Genomic DNA, 20,736 nt, shown 5'->3' on the forward strand with positions numbered 1-20,736 from the left:
TCCCCTTCAAATTCCTATGTGAGGCCTAACCCCAATATGACTGTATTTGGAGAAAGGGCCTTTAAAAAAACAGGCAGTTAAGGTTAGATGAGGTTATAAGGGTGGAGCCCTAATCCAATAGGACTGATTTCCTTATAAGAAGAGGAAGAGACACGGGGAATGCACCACAGAGACAGAGGGCCATGTGAGGACACAGAGAGCAGCTACCTGTGAGTCAAGTGAAGAGGGTCCCATGAGAAACAAAATGGTGCCATTATCTTGACCTTGAACTTCCATCCTCCAGAACTGTGAGAAAATAGATTTCTATTCTTCAGGCCACCCAGCCTGATATTTTGTTATGGCAGCCCAAGTTGACTAATACACACACCCTGAGTCAACTTTTCGTGGGAGCTGGCAGGAGAGCATAGAGCCTCAGGCTGTGACCAGGATCTGTGCTCATTTCTTTGTAGAAATGAAAGTTTTTTCTCTGGGCGCCTGGGTGGCTCAGTCGTTAAGCGTCTGCCTTCGGCTCAGGTCATGATCCCAGGGTCCCGGGATCAAGCCCCCGCATCGGGCTTCCTGCTCCGCGTGAAGCCTGCTTCTCCCTCTCCCACTCCCCCTGCTTGCGTTCCCTCTCTCGCTGTGCCTCTCTCTGTCAAATAAATAAAATCTTTAAAAAAAAAAAAAAAGAAAGAAAGAGTTTTCTCTAACCAGCACATTTTTTTTTTTTTAAAGATTTTATTTATTTATTTGACAGAGAAAGACACAGCGAGAGAGGGAACACAAACGGGGAGTGGGAGAGGGAGAAGCAGACTCCCCGCCGAGCAGGGAGCCCGATGCGGGACTCGATCCCGGGACTCGATCCCGGGACTCCAGGATCATGACCTGAGCTGAAGGCAGTCGCTTAACCAACTGAGCCACCCAGGCGCCCTCTAACCAGCACATTTTAATGATTTACATTTCCGGGGGTGCCTGGCTGGCTCAGTCAGTGGGGTGGGCAACTCGTGATCTCAGGGTTGTGAGTTTGAGCCCGACGTTCGGTGTAGAAATCACTTAAAAATAAAATCTTTAAAAAAATGATTCACATTTCTGGATGACAGAAGCATCATTTAAAATTTAGAAGAAGAAATTGTGCTGGATGGTCTCTTGTCCCTTTGTATAGTTTCATGTTGCTGACCAGTGACATCTGCTGGACAACTGTGGCAAAACAGGTTCCCTGGAACAAGGGATTGTGCTACTCTTTCAGTCTTCATTTTCAGTAGGTCTTAAGCGTCTCATGACACTTAGTGTTGTTCTTGAGGCTTCATAGGGGATCACACAGACTCTGGGGCAACAATCACATAGACACTTAAAAATGGATTTTTATATGAAAGATGAGAAAAGTGATTTGGGGTCAAGACCAGGAAAAAGTAGAGAGGTTGGGTGGAAACAGAGGGAAGAGGCAAAGGGAGGTGAGTCTGGAGTTCAAAAGAAAAGGGAAAAAATTCAAAAGCAGTTTTGAAAAATAAAATAATGCTTTTCCACAAATAGAAACATTAATAATAATTTTACTGGAACTAACTACTTTTGTTTAAATCACAGTGCTATACCTTAAGACTTAAAGACTGTAACATCTCCTGCCTCAGTTATGTTAATGTCTAAAAATATAAAAATGAGGGACACCTGGGTGGCTCAGTCGGTTAAGCACATGACTCTTGATTTCGGCTCAGGTCATGATCTCAGGGTCGTGAGATCGAGCCCGAGTTGGGTTCAGTGCTCAGTGTGGAGTCTGCTTCAGATTCTCCCCCCCCCACACACCCCCACTTGCTCAGGCACACATGTGCATGCTCTTTCTCTCTCAAAATAAATAACATCTTTTTTAAAGAAAGACCTTTGAGTCTTTTTTAAAAAATAAAAATATAAAACAAGCCAAGTCACTAAAGTACTTTCCTTCAAAATCAAAGGAAAAGCAAGCCTGGAAATAGGCTAGCCAAGACTGTGTCATTATCAGTAAAATCCTGTCAGTCTCAACCCTGCAGGCTTATTATTTTAAACTTTTTAAATGAAAATTTTCATACATATGCAGAAGTAGAGAAAGTTAGTATAATAATACTCATGTACCCATCTGTCTCCAAAGTGAGGGTTTTTAAATGCATTTTTCTAAGAAGACATTTCTGAAGTAGAATTTGATGTATTCATTGGATAAGAGGTGAATGAAGAAAGTCATGATGAGTCACAAATTTCTGGTTTAAAAACCTGGGCTGCAAAATAAGTCAGAGAAAGACAAGTATCATATGACCTCACTGATACGTGGAATTTGAGAAACAAGACAGAGGATCATAGGGGAAGGGAGGGAAAAATGAAACAAGACGAAACCAGAGAGGGAGACAAAGCATAAGAGACTCTTAATCTCAGGAAACAAACTGAGGGTTGCTGGAGTGGAGGGGGTGGGAGGGATGGGGTGGCTGGGTGATGCACATTGGGAGGGTAAGTACTATGGTGAGTGCTGTGAATTGTGTAAGACTGATGAATCACAGACCTGTACCCCTGAAACAGATAATACATTATACATTAATAAAAAAGAAAGAAAAACAGGAAGAAACCTGGGCTGCTAATGACAACGTTAATGAAGAGCTCAGAGAACCAAGAAGCTTGCAGTTTAACAGTGTCTGCCCTCACTGCGGCTTCCTCATTCCTTCCTCATTCCTCAGAGAGAGAGAGAGAACATGCAGGGGGAGCAGCAGAGGGAGAGGGAGAAGCAGGCTCCCCGCTGAGCAGGGAGGAAGGTGTGTGTTTTATTTTTTTATTTTTATTTTTTAAAGATTTTATTTATTTATTTGAGAGAGAATGAGAGAGAGCACATGAGCGGGGGGAGGGTCAGAGGGAGAAGCAGACTCCCTGCTGAGCAGGGAGCCTGATGCGGGACTCCAGGATCATGACCTGAGCGGAAGGCAGTCGCTTAACCAACTGAGCCACCCAGGCGCCCCGGAAGGTGTGTGTTTTAATCTTTAGGACAGATCTGAAATAAATGTAGCTGACCTCCTCTTGTGGAATCAGGAATGACTTGGAGAAAGTTAGTGAGTCATTATCTACATCCTGTTGTCACTTCCCTGGCTCAGCTACCCAAAGCCTGTACCAGCCAGGGACTAGGCGGACCTTCCTGCAGAACATCACCTGATGCTGTTTTAGGGAGTAGAATGGCATTTGTCCTCTGAACTCCCTTCTCCCTAATTTTTCTCTGTGTAAGGATACTGGATCCCTGTTGGACAGGCAGAGTATTGATGGCATTATGGTACAGGAGGTGTGGCCCACACTAGAGTACTGTAGGCTAGGCAGGAAGGGGCTCATGTCTACGTGACATACCATTTCTCAGGTATTCCGTGAGTTCAGAGAGTCAATGGAAAGGGAAGCTGGCATGCAGCTAGACCAAGGCTTCAGTGAGTAAATGTGTCTAAGAAACCAGGAGTTAAATTGAGAGCAGTATGTATGTGTGTCCCCTAGTTGTTAGCCATCACACAAATGCATTGAATATAGGGTCAGAAACCATTTGCATTCCTTGCCTGCTGACTTCCTGGTTTATCCTTCTCGTTTCCCTTTGGAAAAATAAATAGGTAAAAAACAAAACAAAACAAAACTTTTGTGTATATATTCATATTTTTATATTTATTTTCCCCTCTTCTTAGCTCTCCTTTTTTCTCATAGAAGTCCTTTCTTATGGAAGGGATAGCATACTACCTATATTCTTCACCTTGCTCTTTTTCCCTAGAACTCACTTTTAGCCCGTGGAGATCTTCCTCATTCTTTCTTATAGCATATTATTCAAATAGTTAGTTATGTCATATTTTTTGGGTAGTTCTATCATTTCTGATATTTTGCTATTATAAACAAATGTTCAGTGAATATTTTCTGAATCTTTGAATTGCAACAGAGACAAGTCCTGCAGGCAGCCAGCACAACAAACACAGGCTACCTACCAAGAAAATCAAGTTGGTTTTAGATTTATATAATATTGTACCCAGAACAAAGACTGATATATAGTATTCATTTTGTTTAACATTTGTTCTTATTTTTAAGTCATACATGTACAGAATGATGTTGAGCAATTTTAATTGATTCTTTTCATAATTATTCCATATCCATGTCCATGTGTTTATATTGCATATGTTGTACTCTCTGATTTTCCACCCCTGTTTAAAAAATATTCAGCAGAGGGGCGCCTGCGTGGCTCAGTCATTAAGCGTCTGCCTTTGGCTCAGGTCATGATCCCGGGGTCCTGGGATCGAGCCCCGCATCTCAGCAAGAAGCCTGCTTCTCCCTCTCCCACTCCCCCTGCTTATGTTCCCTCTCTTGCTGTGTCTCTCTCTGTCAAATAAATTAAAATATATATATATTCAGCAGAGACAGCACCTCCTTGCTTGTCCTTGCCACTACCGTGGGATTTACTCTATGATATATTTTACCAACTCTCTCCTTTTTGGGACTACCAATCCCTAGAAAGCTGGCATTTTAGCACCTAATAGCATTCCTGGCATGAATAGGTACTTAATATATTTATTAATTGATGAAAGGGCTTTAAAAATCATTATAGCTTTAGAAAACAGTGAATAACAGGAAACTGTATTCACTTCCTATTTTTTAGTAAAAGTACACATCTGTTTTATTCACTTTTCTCTTTATGTTTTTCTCTCCAAATTTAGTCTGTGCTGAGACCTATAACCCTGATGAGGAAGAGGAAGATACTGATCCAAGGGTAAGAACGGCTGCGAAGGCCTTAGGTAGAATTGCTTTATTCCCCACTCACTCCCCTCCTCTACATCATGCTGGTAATTAAAATAAATACAAATTAAAATCTCAACAAGGTGCTGTTTTCTTTTATCTACCAGATAAACATTAAGAAGAATGAAAGCAGGACTGGTTGAGGTTATGGTAAGATGGGGTGCCTAGCTGTAGCTGTCAAAGCCTTAAACATAGTCAAGCCAACTGACTCAGCAGTTACCTGACGGAGAATTCATCCCTAACAAGCAGCTGGATCCTTCCTGAGGATGTATAAACAGAGATCATTGCAGTGTTGTCATAGTAAAAAATGCGAACAGTGCCCCCAGAATAGGGGATTACCAGGGGCTAAGTTATGGTACATTCAAATCAAGAGAATCTGCAGCCATTTTCTAAAATAAAAAATAATTAAAAAATATATTTATCTGGGGCGTCTGGCTGACTTAGTTGGAAGAGCAAGTAACACTTAACCTTGGGGTCGTGAGTTCGAGCCCCCTGTTGGGTGTAGAGATTACTTTAAAAAGTAAATAAACTTTAAAATACACACACACACACACACACACATATATATCTTTAGCCATCCGTCTAGTATTTATTAGTACAAATAATTATTTCTGGAAGGATATATCCCAGATGTTAACAGTAGTTGTGGCAGGACTACGGTTCTCTTTTGGTCTTTTCTTAAAAACTCAGATTTTTAAACTTTTGTACAGTTACCAAATTATTTTTATAAAAGCATATCTAAACCACCATTTTTAAAAGATTGATGTTGTAAAAGAAGCTTTAATGATCTTTCAAGTATGCCTTAAAATGAGCAGCCCATGAAAGATTTCTGAAGTATTCTAATAATAAAATGCTACCATTGTGTGAATATAATAGATATGTAAATTTAAAAAATTTATTCTGGATATTATAAAATTCCTGATGACTTTTAAAAGTTAAAAGCAATTAAGCAGTTTTTTGGGAGGGGCACCTGGGTGGCTCAGTCAGTTAAGCATCTGACTCTTGATTTCAGCTCAGACCATGATCTCAGAGTCATGAGATGGAACCTTGCATTGGGCTCTGTGCTCAGTGTGGAGTCTCCTTGGGATTTTTTCTCTCCTCCTCCCTCTACCCCTTACCCCACCAAAAAAATTAAAGCAGTTTTTTACTAACTTTTTAGTATCACAAATTTAAATTTTACTTAATACTTTTGACATGTTATTTCTCATCAGATTAATACTAAGCACTAATTATTTTTTTTAGTTCAATAAACACTTAATATCAGTAATAATAACTGTTTTTGAGCACCTACTAAATACCAGGTACTGTTTTAAATACGCATGTATTAACTTATTTAATCCTTCTGACAACTCTAATTTAGTAGATTCCACCACCACTACTACTAAACTGTTGTTTGGACTCCAGCATGTACAGCTGCTGTTTACTTGCCATCTCCATTTAGATTTCAATAGGCAACTCACATTATTTCCCTTTAAACATTCTTCTCCACCCACAGTCTTCCCCAGCTCAGTTCATGGCAGCTCCATCCTTCCAAGGGCTCAGGTCCAAAACTTGAGGGTCACCCCTCAGCTGCTCTTATTTTTTTCACACCTACATTCAGTTTTCCAGCAAATCCGATGGGCTCGGTCTTCAAAACATATCCAGCACTCTACTACTTGTCAACACCTCCATGGCTACCACCCCAGTCCTGACCACGACCATCTGGCACTGGAATAATCACAGTAGTTTCTTGGCTTCTACTCTTGCTTCCCTCAAGGCTGTTCTTCACTCAGTAGCCAGTGTGAGCCTTTAAAAACATTTTTTATCTTTTTAATTCTTTTTAATTCCTCAATCAGAGCCTTCAAATTGCCCCCATATGGCTAGGAAAAAGTTGTAGTTCTGTAGCCTACAATGCCATCTGTGATTTGTCATCACCCTCACCTAACCCCCCAATTTGGTCTCATCCTGATCTTTCACCCTTGCTCTGCATGAGTCACATCCATCTCCTGGTTCTTTCTCAGACATGCTCTTTACCTACCACAAGGCCTTCTTTTCACTTACTGTTCCCTCTGCTTGAGGTGCTCTTCCCATAGAGATGTCCACATGACTCACTCCCTCAGGTCATCCTCATTTCCTTGAGATCTTTACACAAATGTCACCTTCTCAATGAGGCCTCATCCGCCCACTCCACACACACACACTTTTTTATTACCCTTCCCTACCTTAATTTTCTCCTTAGCCTTGTCACTCTCTAACATATTTTACAGATTTACTGGATGAGAGCAGGTGTTTTGACCTGTGCGTTTCCCGTGTCCCCAGAGGTAGAATAGTGCCTGGCACCTAGTAGATGCTTCGTATCTGTTGAATGAACAAATCGATAGCCCTCTCTTTACGAATGAGGATGCTGAGGCTCCCAGGGGTAGCTGACTTGCTGCCAGTCACACAGTCAGTTAGTGGCCCCAGGGTGAGTGCTCTGCCCCCATCACAGTGCCCCTCCATAGTCAGGGCACTGCTTGGTATTTGTATAGAACGAAAGTCAAGAGTAAACATGCTCTTAATTGTCCCCATTTTTTAGGAGAAAGAAAGTTACCAATCTGTAAGTAAAGTCAAATTTTAAAATGGAATAAAAATATTTCCCTGCTTTCATTTGGATTGGCAGGTGATTCATCCTAAAACTGATCAACAGAGATGCAGACTTCAGGAAGCTTGCAAAGATATTCTCCTTTTCAAAAATCTTGATCAGGTAACATTGGTTTTAAAAATATTTTTGTCTTTCAGCTTTTCTCCTATTTGTCATTTAAACAGTTTTTGTCGTCTTAGCCTAAGCCATATAAGGCATAAAACTTTAGATTCATCTTACTTACAAATGTTTGCATTGTGTTGCCCATCATAACTCATAATGAGCTTTTCAGATGACTTCTAGTATTTCTCTGAATTGCTTTGGTACTTCCTCCAAGAAAATACCATTTGAGGACCATGCAATTCGGTCATGTTAAAAGGAAATGTTCAGGTTTGCATGACCGTGGCTTAGTTTGGAGGGTCTGAATTTATGCTGCAGAGTAATTTCTCCAAAGATGCAAGTTATGGAGTTCTCTTCTCTGGTAGCAGTTAACCCACTGGAGGTGTGTGACTTCTCAAGCCTTAGATGTGGGGCATCTCTTGTGATTACTTCTCAGCAAAGATCTCAGACATGGGGAGTGGTGTGTGTCAGCAGGGCTCTGGTATAGGATCTATGCTTGGACCTGTCCTCCCTCCCTTGGTGGAGATAGAGAGCAGGGGCTACCTCATGAGGACAGAGAATCTTCAAATTGCATTACTTCTCTTCTTTGAGAACCACACGCTGAAGCTGCATAAGTGGCTGAGGTACTGGGCGGAGAATCCTAGAATGTGCGGAGACAAGAAGGATGGGATTAGAATTCCCCTACTACCCAGCTCCTGCAAATAAGTCTTTTAATGACATCCTCACAACCATCCCTGGTATCAATAAACCAGTCTGTTTGGTAGCTGTGTGGTTATAAGAATAGCCAGAACTTTAGTCAGTTTTATTAGTCTCAGGCTGACTAAAACAAGGACCATGACCTCAAGGAAAGGTTGGTTGTGAGGAATACTGGTCTGTGTCTCCTGTCTTCCCTAGAAGATCCATCTGTATCAATGGAAAGAAGACTTGCTTTTACCTACTGAACAAAACTCCTTGTAAATTTTATATCATCAGATGTTCTAAGGGCAGTTGCTATGTCAATCTAATATTCATAGTTTTCTTAGTATTGAAGAAAACCATTTTACCATTTTATTTATAACTAAAATGTCAGATGTAATGATTTTTTTTCTAACATTTTGTCGTGAAAATACTCAAATACAACAAAGTGGAAAGACTTCTGTGGAACACACATTTATCCACTGCCTTGATTCTACGATTAACATTTTACTGTGCTTGCTGTGTTATATGCCATCTACCCATCTTTCAGCAAAAGGGTCGGTAAATTTTTTCTTAAAGAACAAGGTAGTAAATATGTCTATCACAACTACTCAACTCTGTTATTGTAGCAGGAAAGCAGCCACAGACGATACATAAATGAAAGGGTGTGGCTGTGTTCCAGTAAAACGTTATTTACAAAAACAGGCAGCTGTTTATTGGCCCCTGCATTAACCCATCTTACCCCAAAAATTGGGTTCATTTCAGAGTAAGCTGCAGATACCATTATACCTTCCTTTAAATACTTTGGCACGCATATCCTGGAACTGTTTATCCTGTTTATAGTCTTTTGATACAAAGTTTGTATACAATGAAATGTCTAAATTTTAAGTGCGTTCACTGAGGTTTGAGAAATGTATACACTTGGGTAACCCAAACTCCCTAACAAGTTATGGAACATTGCCACCACCCCAGAAAATTCCCTCATGCCCCCTTGTGATCAATTCTCGCCTCCTCTTAGAAGCAACTACTATTTTGATTTATTCTACAATAAATTAATTTTGCCTCTCCTAGGGTTTCATATAAATGGAATCACACAGTATGCACTCTTCTGTGGGAGACTTTCTTTCACTCAGCACAGTTTTTGAGGTTCATCCCTGTTGCATGTATCATTCCTTTTCCTTTTTCACTTTTTATTTTGAATTAGTTTTAGACTGACAGGAAAGCTGCAAAAACAGTACAGAGTTCCCATATACCCTTCATCCAGCTTCCCCTGGTATTAACATCTTAACATAACCATAGGACAATGAGCAAAACCAGGAAATTAACATTGTTATACTACTATTAGTTAAACTACAAACCTTATTGGGATTTCACCCGTTTTCTCACTTATATTTCCTTTTTTCTGGTTAAGGATCCAATCCAGAATCCCACATTGCATTTAGTTCTTCTTTCTCTTCAGTCTGTCGTGGTTTTCAGTCCTTTCTGGTCTTTCATAATCTTGACACCTTGAAGAGTACTGTTTTGTTATTTTATAGAATGTACCTCAGTTTGGATTTGTCTGATGTTTCTTCATGACTGGAATATGGATATACATACATTCTTGGCCTGATTGCTACAGAAATTATATTGTCTTTCTCAGAGCATCATATCAAGGGGCCTGTGATGTCAGGATGCCTTGTTGCTGGTGATATTAGTTCATTCCTTTTTGTTGCTGAGTAGTGTGCCATTATATGAAAATACTAGTTCGCTTATCCGTTTTTTTTTTCCTGTTGATGGATACCTGGTCTATTTCTTGTTTTTAGCTCTTACGAATAATGCTGTGGCATTTTGTACAAGTCTTTCTGTGAACTTTTTTTTTCCATTTCTCTTCAGTAAAATACCTGAGGGCTAAATTGCTGAGTCATAGGGTAGGTATATATTTGATTTTATAAAAATCTACCAGATCTTTTTCAAAGTGGTTGTGCCGTTTTGCATTCCTTCAACAATATATGAGATTCCCAGTTGCTCCATATCCTTACCAACATTTGATATTGTCTATCTTCTAAAATTTTAACCATTCTGGTGAGTGTATTTGTTTCAGTTTTTAAAAATTTATTTACACCTACGTTGGGTGTAAAGCTTACTTAAAAAAATAGAAATAAAAATACATGAATAAAATAAAAATTTATTTCCCAAATTTCTGGTTTTAAGTTTTCAAATTTATAAAATAGTCAAAAGAATAGTGCCATGAACACTCATGTACCCTTACCTAGACTGACCAGTTAACATTTTGTCACATTTACTTTCCTTTCTGTGTGTATGTACATACACATAAGTATATATGAACTGCTTTTTTCTTTTGTCCCGAGCCATTTATGAATATGTTTAAGACATCTTGATTCTTAGCCACTAAATACCTTAAGATGTATTTTGCAAGAATGAGGATATTCTACATTAGCACAAAACCATTATTAACAGTGATGCAATAATGTTATCTAACACCCACTCCATATTCAGATTTTCCCAGTAAAGTTCTCTACAGCTTTTTTGTTTTGTTTTTCATTCCTGAATTACATGTTGCCTTTGGTTGTCATGGAGTCATTTTAGTCATCTCCAGCCTGGAATCCTCCCCTTACACCTTATTCTGTATCTCATGACACTGATGTTTTTGAAGAGTCCAGACCAGAAGAAGAGTTACTCAGGACGAGAGGCTGCCAGTGGATAGCCCACAGGCCAGTTACAGCTAGTGTGTGGTTTGGTCTGTATTGTACATGAAAATTTGAATTGTTACCTGTATTTAAACATGAGATTTCTGGCAACACTGGGCTCACATTCCATGTGAATGTGGAATGCACATGAATAGCACTTCCTTTTTCATATTTGTCAGCTTGTACAGTATTCAACACACATGGAACTGTGGAATTAAAGAGATGCTTTTAGTGATACTCAGTTATTTTAAGTAGCAGAGTCACACTGACAGACACTAAGTCACATGGAATTATGCAACAATAAAATTTTTCCTTGCCACATCTTCAGTCCACATTCCTCCAAGGAGAAAGTCTTTCTTTGAGCTGAAGCTGGTATTTGTTAGTGCCCCCTGACAGTCACTGATCTCCCTCCCTGACAGAGGGATGCTGGCCCTAGACTGAGACCACTGTTTTGTTAGAATTTAATAGCATTGTTTTGTTTTCACTATACTTACCAGTACAGTTAGATACCTTCTGGTTATAGCAGGTGATGATAAGTAAGTAATTGTATGTGTTGTATATAAATGTTTGAAGCAATAGTAGCTGTCCAATAATAGATGTCAATTTTTGAGTACCTGTTGTGTGATACTTTCCTTAGATTTTTCTTTTTTAGCCATGAAAGTCAATGACATAGAAACTATTAAACCCTTTTTAAAATATGAATTAACTGAGGCTCAGAGAGGTTAAGTGATGTGCATGGCTAGTCAGAGCAGTTGCTGTGCTGCTCTGTGAGGTAACGTCTAAGTCCATCCCAGCCATTTAGATTTGATGATCCTGTTAAGATCAACACCTGTAGGAAGCTGGCATCTCATGGCTTTACAGATGACAAGGCACCTGACAGTCGTGTGGGTGTGACTGGGAGAATGGGCACCATGATTTAGATACCTCTTTTTGCATAAACTATGGGATTTTTTTTTTTTTAAGCGGTACTGCCTCGGAAAACTTGGCAACTGTGCTGTGTCCATGGAGCTCCAAAGCTGAATGGTCAGAGGAAAACATTTGTTTCAGATAGCTTAAGGGTTTTGCTTGAATATGGAGAACAGTCTAATATATGTACTTCCACTGTGTAGTCACAAAGTGAGATAAGCATAATCATCTTTTCCCCCAGCAAATGTAAAAGCCATCTTTTCTATTTGTGTGTATACTCTGCAGGAACAACTTTCTCAAGTCCTTGATGCCATGTTTGAAAGGACAGTCAAAGTTGATGAGCATGTCATTGACCAAGGAGATGATGGAGACAACTTTTATGTCATAGAACGGTAGGAGATGGAGCTTTGCAGAGGTGTGGCTACACTTAATGAGATTCACGATGCAGGGCATGTACTTTAGCCTATGCTTTGTTCAGCCGAGAGAGGACTTAGGACCAGGTGTACAAGCTTCTTAAAGCTTGTCTCTCTCCTCACTCGTATGTGGAATTTAAGAAACAAAATAGAGGATCATGGGGAAAGAGAGGAAAAAATAAAACAAGACAAAATCAGAGAGGGAGACAAACCATAAGAGACTCTTAATCATAGGAAACAAACAGGGTTGCTGGGTGAAGAGATGGGGTAACTGGGTGATGGATATTAAGGAGGGCATGTGAGGTAATGAGCACTGGGTATTAAATAAGACTGATGAATCACTGACCTCTACCTCTGAAACTAATAATACATTATATGTTAATTAATTGAATTTAAATAAAAATAAAAAATTTTTAAAAGGGGGAAAAAGAGTTGGGCACTTAACTGACTGAGCCACCCAGGCACCCCAAGAACTTCTCTTAATAAAAGGACATAAAAAAAAAAATCAAGAAAGGGAAAAAAAAAGCTTGTCCCTCTCTGTCCATAGCCTGCCCCCTCTATCTAGTGCTGCTGACCTGAGTCCTCAGTACAACCCATATTTGGGTTGCCATTATCAATACAAAAAAGTCTCCTTTACAGTTAGGCAAGATGTGCAAGATGTGCTTCATAAACATGTTATTTGCCAGTGTTCAAGTGAATTGATTTCATAAACCATTGTGCTCTATTGTCATCTGGATCTTTCGGTCCCAGCCTAATTTTACACATGAATACACTGCCTCAACTTCCATGTCCCTGGCCCCTTCTGGCTCTGTTCCAGGTGTAAGACATGTTGGGAGACATAAAATATGTGGGTTTGACCTGCTGGCCTTAGTGTGTCATAAGCTCTTGAGCCGTTAATATCATCTCGGTGGCTCCTTCTGACCCCCTCTCAGACCTGAAAGGAACCACCTTCACCAGATTATCTCCTATAGAATGCCTAGAAATTGTGTCACTGGTAAAAGGGTCTCTTTAAGGAATTTGTTATATGTTGTTAATTATCTTGCAGAAACATTGATATATTTAAGTTTGCCTCAGTGATGTATTGAGAGTGCCTGTTTCTCTAAATGTTTGTCAGTTCTGAATATTATTCTTTAGCATTAATTACCAGTTAATAGGTAGAATATTGTACCTTTTGGTTTCTTTATTTTAATCAGTTCTATATCCTAGTTTTCAACAAACTACAAAAGAAGACCCATATAGTCATTTCAATCCCTTCAGGAAAAGCATTTGACAAAATTCAACACCTTTTCAATGCAAAAACTCTGAGGAATAGATGTGGTTTTTCACCAATCAGATTAAAGGAATTTTTTTTAAAAACCTATGGCCAACATCATAATTAATGGTGAAAGATTGACTCTTTTCCCCTTAAAATCAAGAACAAGACAGGGGTATCTGCTCTCATTACTTCTATTCAGTATTATACTGTAGGTCCAGCCAATGCAATAAGGCAATGAAAAAAGAAGCAGAAGGAAAAGAGGGAGGAAGGAAGGGAGGGCATATAGATTAGAAAAAGAAAAAGTGAGACTGTCTTTGTTTGCTGATGACATGATCCTCCCTAGAAAATCCCAAGCTACAAAAAAGCTACTAGAACTGATAAGTGAGTTTAGCAAGGTCACAGAATACAAAGTCAAAATGCAAAAATCTATTGTATTTCTGTATACTAGCAAAAATCTTTTGGAAATTGCCTGTTCTATATCATATGTACCTTGTATTTCTGTACCACCTGCCAGGTCTAAAATTTTTTATTACAAGTAATAAATGAAATTATTTCTTGTTATACTTCCAGGGGAACTTATGATATTTTAGTAACAAAAGATAATCAAACCCGCTCTGTTGGTCAGTATGACAACCATGGCAGTTTTGGAGAACTCGCTCTGATGTACAACACCCCGAGAGCTGCTACCATTGTCGCCACTTCAGAAGGCTCCCTTTGGGGACTGGTGAGTTAGAGAAATGAGTCCCCTTGTGTGGCATAGTGTTAATTCCCCTTACTTCAGGGTTCTCTGTCCTTGGGCTCTTGGTTCATGCTATATTTTATAGCTAGTTCTCTGAAAGACATTATGAAACATCTTGTACCAATGTGTTTTTCCATTTCTCTAAAATGATTTGTCAACAAACCACTTACTCCAAATTGCAGGGGAAAGACTGAGTCTTATGACCTTATAGTCATGTCAGTTCTTATTACGCTTTCTGTTTATGTTTTTATCAGACAGGTAGAGACAAAGGGGATAATTCTCTGTAAAAGAGGCAGCTTAGAAAAATAATTATCATGGAAAGCTCTGCCAACAGTGTTTTCCATCTCCAGCTGTCCCAGAACTAACTTTTCTTTATGGACAGCCATCCACTTGTGCATTGGCCCATGCCAATATCCAGTAGGTTTAGATGACTAGAAAGGCTGATGGCCATATCCTGGGAAAGAGAACTTTCCTAGGGTGTCTGTGGAACAGCACTACTGTGATCCCTTTCCTCCAGTACCCATGGTCCACCTTGCTTCCTTCAGCATCAGGCCTTCAAAATCTATAACTGTCTTCCTTCTTAAACAAAGTAATTATTGTCTTGTACAAATTCCAAATTTCACTTTTAAGATACTGACATCTGTGATAATTTGTTTCCATTTGCTTTTTTTTTTTTTAAGATTTTTTTTTTTTTTTTTGAGAGAGAGAGAATGAGAGACAGAGAGCATGAGAGGGAGGAGGGTCAGAGGGAGAAGCAGACTCCCTGCCGAGCAGGGAGCCCGATGCAGGACTCGATCCCGGGACTCCAGGATCATGACCTGAGCCGAAGGCAGTCGCCTAACCAACTGAGCCACCCAGGCGCCCTCCATTTGCTTTATAAGCAGAATTAAATGTATACCATAGCATTATCAATATAGTTCCTCAAATGAAATGACAGTTTAAAGACATAATAGAGCACTTTCCTGTGATATATTGATGTAGAACTAAGAATGTCTTGAGAAATGGGAGATAAAATGCCTTAAGAATAGATCACACACTTGGGGGAACCCTAGTGATTGAAAAACTCAAGGATAGGGGCGCCTGGGTGGCTCAGTTGGTTGAGTATCCGACTCTTGATTTCAGCTCAGGTCATGATCTCAGTGTTATGAAATCAGGCTCCACGCCTTGCTTAAGATTCTCTCTCTCCCTCTCCCTCTTCCCCCCCCCCCCCCCCTGCTCGCATGCTCACTCACTTTCCATCTATCTCTCTGTCTCTTAAAAAAAAAATGAAAATAAAAACTCAAGGATAGATCATAGATCAATAAGTAATGGAGGAAAATAAACTCAGTTTTAAAATGTATTGATGCAGGGCACCTGGCTGTCTCAGTCAGTAGAGCATGTGACTCTTGATATCAAGGTTGTGAGTTTGAGCCCCACATTGGGCGTGGAGCCAACTTAAAAAAAATGCATTAATGACAACTACTGGTCCAGGTCAAGATGGAATAGCCCCATTCCTCACTAGTTTTCTCTCTTAAAACTAAGAAAGTCCAGATATCATACAACAAACAAACTTAGGAAGACCCTGGAAGATGGAAAGGAGAAGGTGGAATGGCTAGGGATCTTGGGACTTAAAGAAGGACTAGAGAGTGAGTCCCAGATGACGTTCGGGAAAAACCTACAGCCTAGATCCACCAACCAAGTACATACAAAAACAACCCCAAGAAAACCCTGACACCTTTAGCTAAAGGACCAGGAAAAGGGCAGCCTAGCAGAACAGATAATATCACCCTATTCCAGCCAAATACCAAAGGAAAAACTGTTTCTTCCTCCCCATAGTGTCACTGGGGCTAGCAGCAAGCTGAACTTACAGCCTCACCCAGGAGCAAAGAGGCAAAATGAGATGATATGTAGTGTCACTAATTGGCACTCCACTTTCCCTGCCAGGGTTGTGTCAGTGGGGTCCACAGGGGAGCTAAACATTCACTCCAACATGTACATGCACACTATGCCTAATAGAGTGCCTGCAAAAGAAGAAGATTAAATTGGATACATAATTCACAACATAATAGCCCAAATGTCAGAGGGACAATAGAAAACCACTTGTTGGGGCGCCTGGGTGGCTTAGTCGGTTAGGTGTCTGCCTTTGGCTCAGGTCGTGATCCCGGGGTCCTGGGATTGAGCCCTGTATCAGGCTCCCTGCTCAGTGGGAGCCTACTTCTCGCTCTCCCTCTGCCCCTCCCTGCCCCTGCTCATGCTCTCTCTTGTTCACTCTCTCTCTCTCTCTCTCTCTCTCTCTCTCAAATAAATAAAATATTTTTTTAAAAAATCACTTGTTATACAAAGAACAAGGAAATTCTCAACCTGAGTGAGAAAAGACAATCAACAGATGCCAATACCAAGATGACAAAGATATTGCAATTAACTGACAAGGGTTTAAAGCAGTTATCATATAATCAGTAACATAAGCCATCAACAAGCAATTATCAACACACTTGAAAAAAAATGAAGAAAAAAATAGAAGGTCTCAATGGAGAAATAGAAGACAGAAAGAAGATCCAAATGGGAAATTTTAGAACTGGAAAATATAATAACCAAAATAAAAACTCACTGATGGGCTCAATAGCAGAATGAATATGAGAGAGGAAAAAGATCTGTGAACTTGAAGGTAGAACAATAGAAATTATCCACTCTGGACAACAGAAAGAAAACAGACTGAAATGAAGTGAACAGAGTGTGTGGGATAATAACAAAAGATAGAATATTTGTATCAATAGAATCCCAGAAGGAGAGGAGAAAGAGTATAGAACTAAAAGATTCTTCAAAGAAATAATAGTTGAAAACTTCCCAGATTTGGTGAAAGATAATAAACCTACAGATTGAAAAAGCTGAGTGAACCCCAAATTGTATAAACACAAAGAAATCTATGGCAAGACACATAACCAAACTTCAGAAAACTAGACATGAAAAATTTCTAAAGCTACTGGAAAGAAAAAAAATGCATTACCTATAAGGGAATGACAGTTTGAATGATACCAGCTTTCCTGGCCATGGAGTCCAGAACAAGTGGCTCAGCATTTTTCAATGTTGGAAAAAAAATAACTATCAGCTCAGAATTCTTTTTTTTTTTTAAAGATTTTATTTATTTATTTGAGAGAGAGAGAGAGAATGAGAGACAGAGAGCATGAGAGGGAGGAGGGCCAGAGGGAGAAGCAGACTCCCTGCCAAGCAGGGAGCCCGATGCAGGACTCGATCCCAGGACTCCAGGATCATGACCTGAGCTGAAGGCAGTTGCTTAACCAACTGAGCCACCCAGGCGCCCTCAGCTCAGAATTCTATACCTAGTTAGAATATCCTGCAGGGATGAAGATATTCTCAGATCAAAGAAAACTAAGAGACTTTTTTACCAGCAGGCCTACCTTAAAAAAAATGGCAAAAGAAAGTTCTTCAAACAGAAAGAAAGTGATAAAAAAAAGGAAAATTGAAACATGAAGAATGAAGAAAGAACAACAGAAAAAGGAAACTATGGGGAGATATAAAAGACTATCCTCTTGAGTTTTCTCAATTGTGTTAGATGCTTAAAGCAAAATTATTGGGGTGCCTGGGTGACTCAGTCGTTAAGCGTCTGCCTTCAGCTCAGGTCATGATCTCAGGGTCCCGGGATCAAGCCCCACATCGGGCTCCCTGCTCAGTGGGAAGCCTGCTTCTCCCTCTCCCACTCCCCCTGCTTGTGTTCCCTCTCACTGTGTCTCTCTCTGTCAAATAAATAAATAAAATCTTTAAAAAAAAATAAAGCAAAATTATTGTCCGATGTGGTTCTCAGTGTATATAGAGGAAATATTTAAGACAATTATAGTCTAAAGGAGGGAGTAAAGGGACCCAAATGGAAGTAAAGTTTCTACACTTTATTCCAACTACTAAAATGTTGACATCAGTAGATTGTGATAAGTTACATATATCAATATAACCTAGAGCAACCATCAAAATAATCTGTACAAAGGGATGTATTCAAAAGCTCTATAAATCAAAATTCTAAAAAGTGTTCAGGTAAACCATAGGAATACAGGAAAATGAAATGGAGGAACAAAAAGCAGGAATAGCAGAAAACATATAGTAAAGTGGTAGACGTAGGTCCTAATATATGAATAATTACTGTAAATATAATGATCTAATTACACCAACTAAATGACAGAGACAAGTCACATGGATTTTTTTAGATGACCCAACTCTATTCTATCTGCACCAAACTCACTCAAACATAATGATATAGGTAGGTTGAAAGTAAAAATAAAGAATTATATATATACCATGCAAACATTAACCAGAAGAAAGCAAGAGTAATTATATTAATATCAGATAAGATAGACTTCATAGCAAAGAAAGTTACTAGGGACAAAGAGGAACATTACATAATAATGAAAGTGTTAATCTACCAAGAAGACACATAGCAGCCCTAAATATGTATACAGCAAACAACAGAGCTTCAAAATATGTGAAGCAAAAACTGATAGAACTGAAAGAAGAAATAGACAAATCCACAGTTATAGTTGCAGACTTTAACACTCCTCTCTCAAGAGTTGGTGGAACAATTAGACAGAAAATGAGGAAGGATATAGAACTTAACCACACCATCAGCCAAAAAGATCTAATTGAAATTTATAGAACACTCCATACAACAACAGTAGAGTCCCCATTCTTTTCAAGCCCATGGAACATTCACCAAGATAGACCATATCCTGGCATATAAAATAAAGCTTAACAAATTTAAAAGAATTGAAATCAGACCGTGTATTCTCTAACCGTAATGGAATATATCCAGAAATCCGTAACAGAGAGGTAACAGGAAAATCTCCAAACACTTGGAAATTAAATAGCACATTCCTAAAGAATTTCTAAATCAAAGTCACAATAGAATTTTTTTAACAAATTGAACTGTAAAACCACCTGCCCCGTGGTTGGGGTATGAGAAATAGATAGACATAAGAGAGGCAGCTCCCTTGGGGTCTAAAAAAAGGGAGCGGCTTACAGAATGGGACACCTGCTCTCCATGGTTGTGGTGCTGCTTATCACCATTCTCTTCCTGAAGCTCCCTCTCCCGAGATCCCTGCCTTGTCTTTCTGCTTCCTAGCCTGATCTTTTGTAATCTTTTCTTCCTTTCCCTGCTGTCTTAAGCATCCTATCAAGATGCCCTTCTGGCCTCTTCTTTTCTCCTGCTTTGTTCATGTGCTTTAGTACTGCCTCCAAGAAAGTGAATCCAAGAGGCTCCTCTACAGCCTGACTTCTTGTACCTTCCAAGGCCTTGGAAATGCCTTCTGAGGCCAAAGCAGGGAAGACTTGGTGTTGTCACTTGAGTTTCTCAAATTGGATCCTACATTCCTTCTCTTACTGGGGGCAGCCGCCACCATGACTGCTAACACTCAGTCTCTGCTCCCGTTCTCTCTTGCAAAAGTGAAAGTCAATAGAAACTTTCTTAGGAAACGCAATCACAGGAAAGCGTAGTGTTCCTTTTCTCTTTTGAACCTCAGGCTGTATGCTTGACTCCGAACACTTGCTGCCTGAAGGAGCCACTATTTCACAGTGGGAGTTTCCTCTTCACAGCTCCATTGGAAGCCCCCTGAAAGCTGGGTTAAGGTCCGCTGCTTTTGCATGCCCTCCACAGCCACAGGGGCTGGCCTTGCTCAGCGTGAGAGCTCTGGGAAGGGTGGAAGTCTGCATAGAAAGGGTTGGAACATTAATAAATCCGTCACTTTGGGAGATACCAGTTGTTTTCTCTTCAGCTAGAAATAGTTTGCTATTGCAATTGTAGCAATCTTTGTGACATTATAGAGGGATTTTTAGAATATTTTTTGATAATGCCTACTCAAATAGAAGGAAGAGAACTTTATAATTCCCATTTTCTCACTTTGGATTGTCCTCTTTCTATAGCATTCATGCCTAGATTGGCCCAGAAAACATGTAGAAGTTGAATTCTAAAGATAATGGGATAATATTCCAAAGTATAACAGGAACATTTTAAATGATACATCTCTAACCTTGGACTTTAAAAAAGTAGTGGCAAATCATGCAGCCCATTAGAGCAATCAGAGATCGAATGGCTCTTTTCAAGCAGACAGATGGAGAAGAAATGGAGCAGAATCTGGCTCTGTGCTGGAGAGCAGATGATTTCTACAGCAGTTCAGGGGGAGGGTTGGAGTCTGCTGTAGCTCATACTAGGAGTATAGGGTGTAGTAAGTGACTTCTCTAGTAAGGCAGATAAAACATGGTATGGGATAGGGGCTGGGAATTCTGTAGCTAATGGAATATGAGCCAGTGAAAGCCATTTGGACATCTCAACTCAGTTGTCTTCAATGGGATTTCTCTACTTCACTACCACAATAGCAAACCTACAGTTAAACATGTCCTTACCTTGCTATGTTTCATTCTGCCAGCCTTCAGGATTTCATTATGTGCTTTCAAAGGAAAAAAAAACAACAACACCTTTCCATCCCTGACAGCCTGAGGTGGACAAAAGGTGCAATTAACTTAGCTACAAGAAACCTAAAACTAAGCAATTAACATTCTCCTGGCTGTGTGTGTCCTTCCCCACACATACATACACATATCTGAGAGGGGCCTGACTGTAGCTCTGGTTA

At 39.8% G+C, this 20,736-nt stretch overlaps 1 protein-coding gene across 3 annotated transcripts in view; it reads left to right on the forward strand.

Moving 5' to 3' along the window:
• The window catches only part of PRKAR2A (protein kinase cAMP-dependent type II regulatory subunit alpha), a 118,879-nt gene that overhangs the window by 74,554 nt on the left and 23,589 nt on the right, over positions 1–20,736 (forward strand). For 2 of the 3 annotated variants that reach the window (XM_021686932.2, XM_044921687.1), the window contains exons 3-6: positions 4,656–4,708; positions 7,373–7,456; positions 12,007–12,113; positions 13,960–14,113. In XM_021686932.2, the coding sequence (XP_021542607.1) occupies positions 4,656–4,708; positions 7,373–7,456; positions 12,007–12,113; positions 13,960–14,113 (398 nt within the window). The remainder of the gene's footprint in view (positions 1–4,655; positions 4,709–7,372; positions 7,457–12,006; positions 12,114–13,959; positions 14,114–20,736) is intronic. The other variant, XM_044921689.1, reaches the window with a different exon arrangement.

The sequence above is a fragment of the Neomonachus schauinslandi genome, chromosome 1, assembly GCF_002201575.2.
Source record: "Neomonachus schauinslandi chromosome 1, ASM220157v2, whole genome shotgun sequence".
Taxonomy (NCBI): Eukaryota; Metazoa; Chordata; class Mammalia; order Carnivora; family Phocidae; genus Neomonachus; species Neomonachus schauinslandi.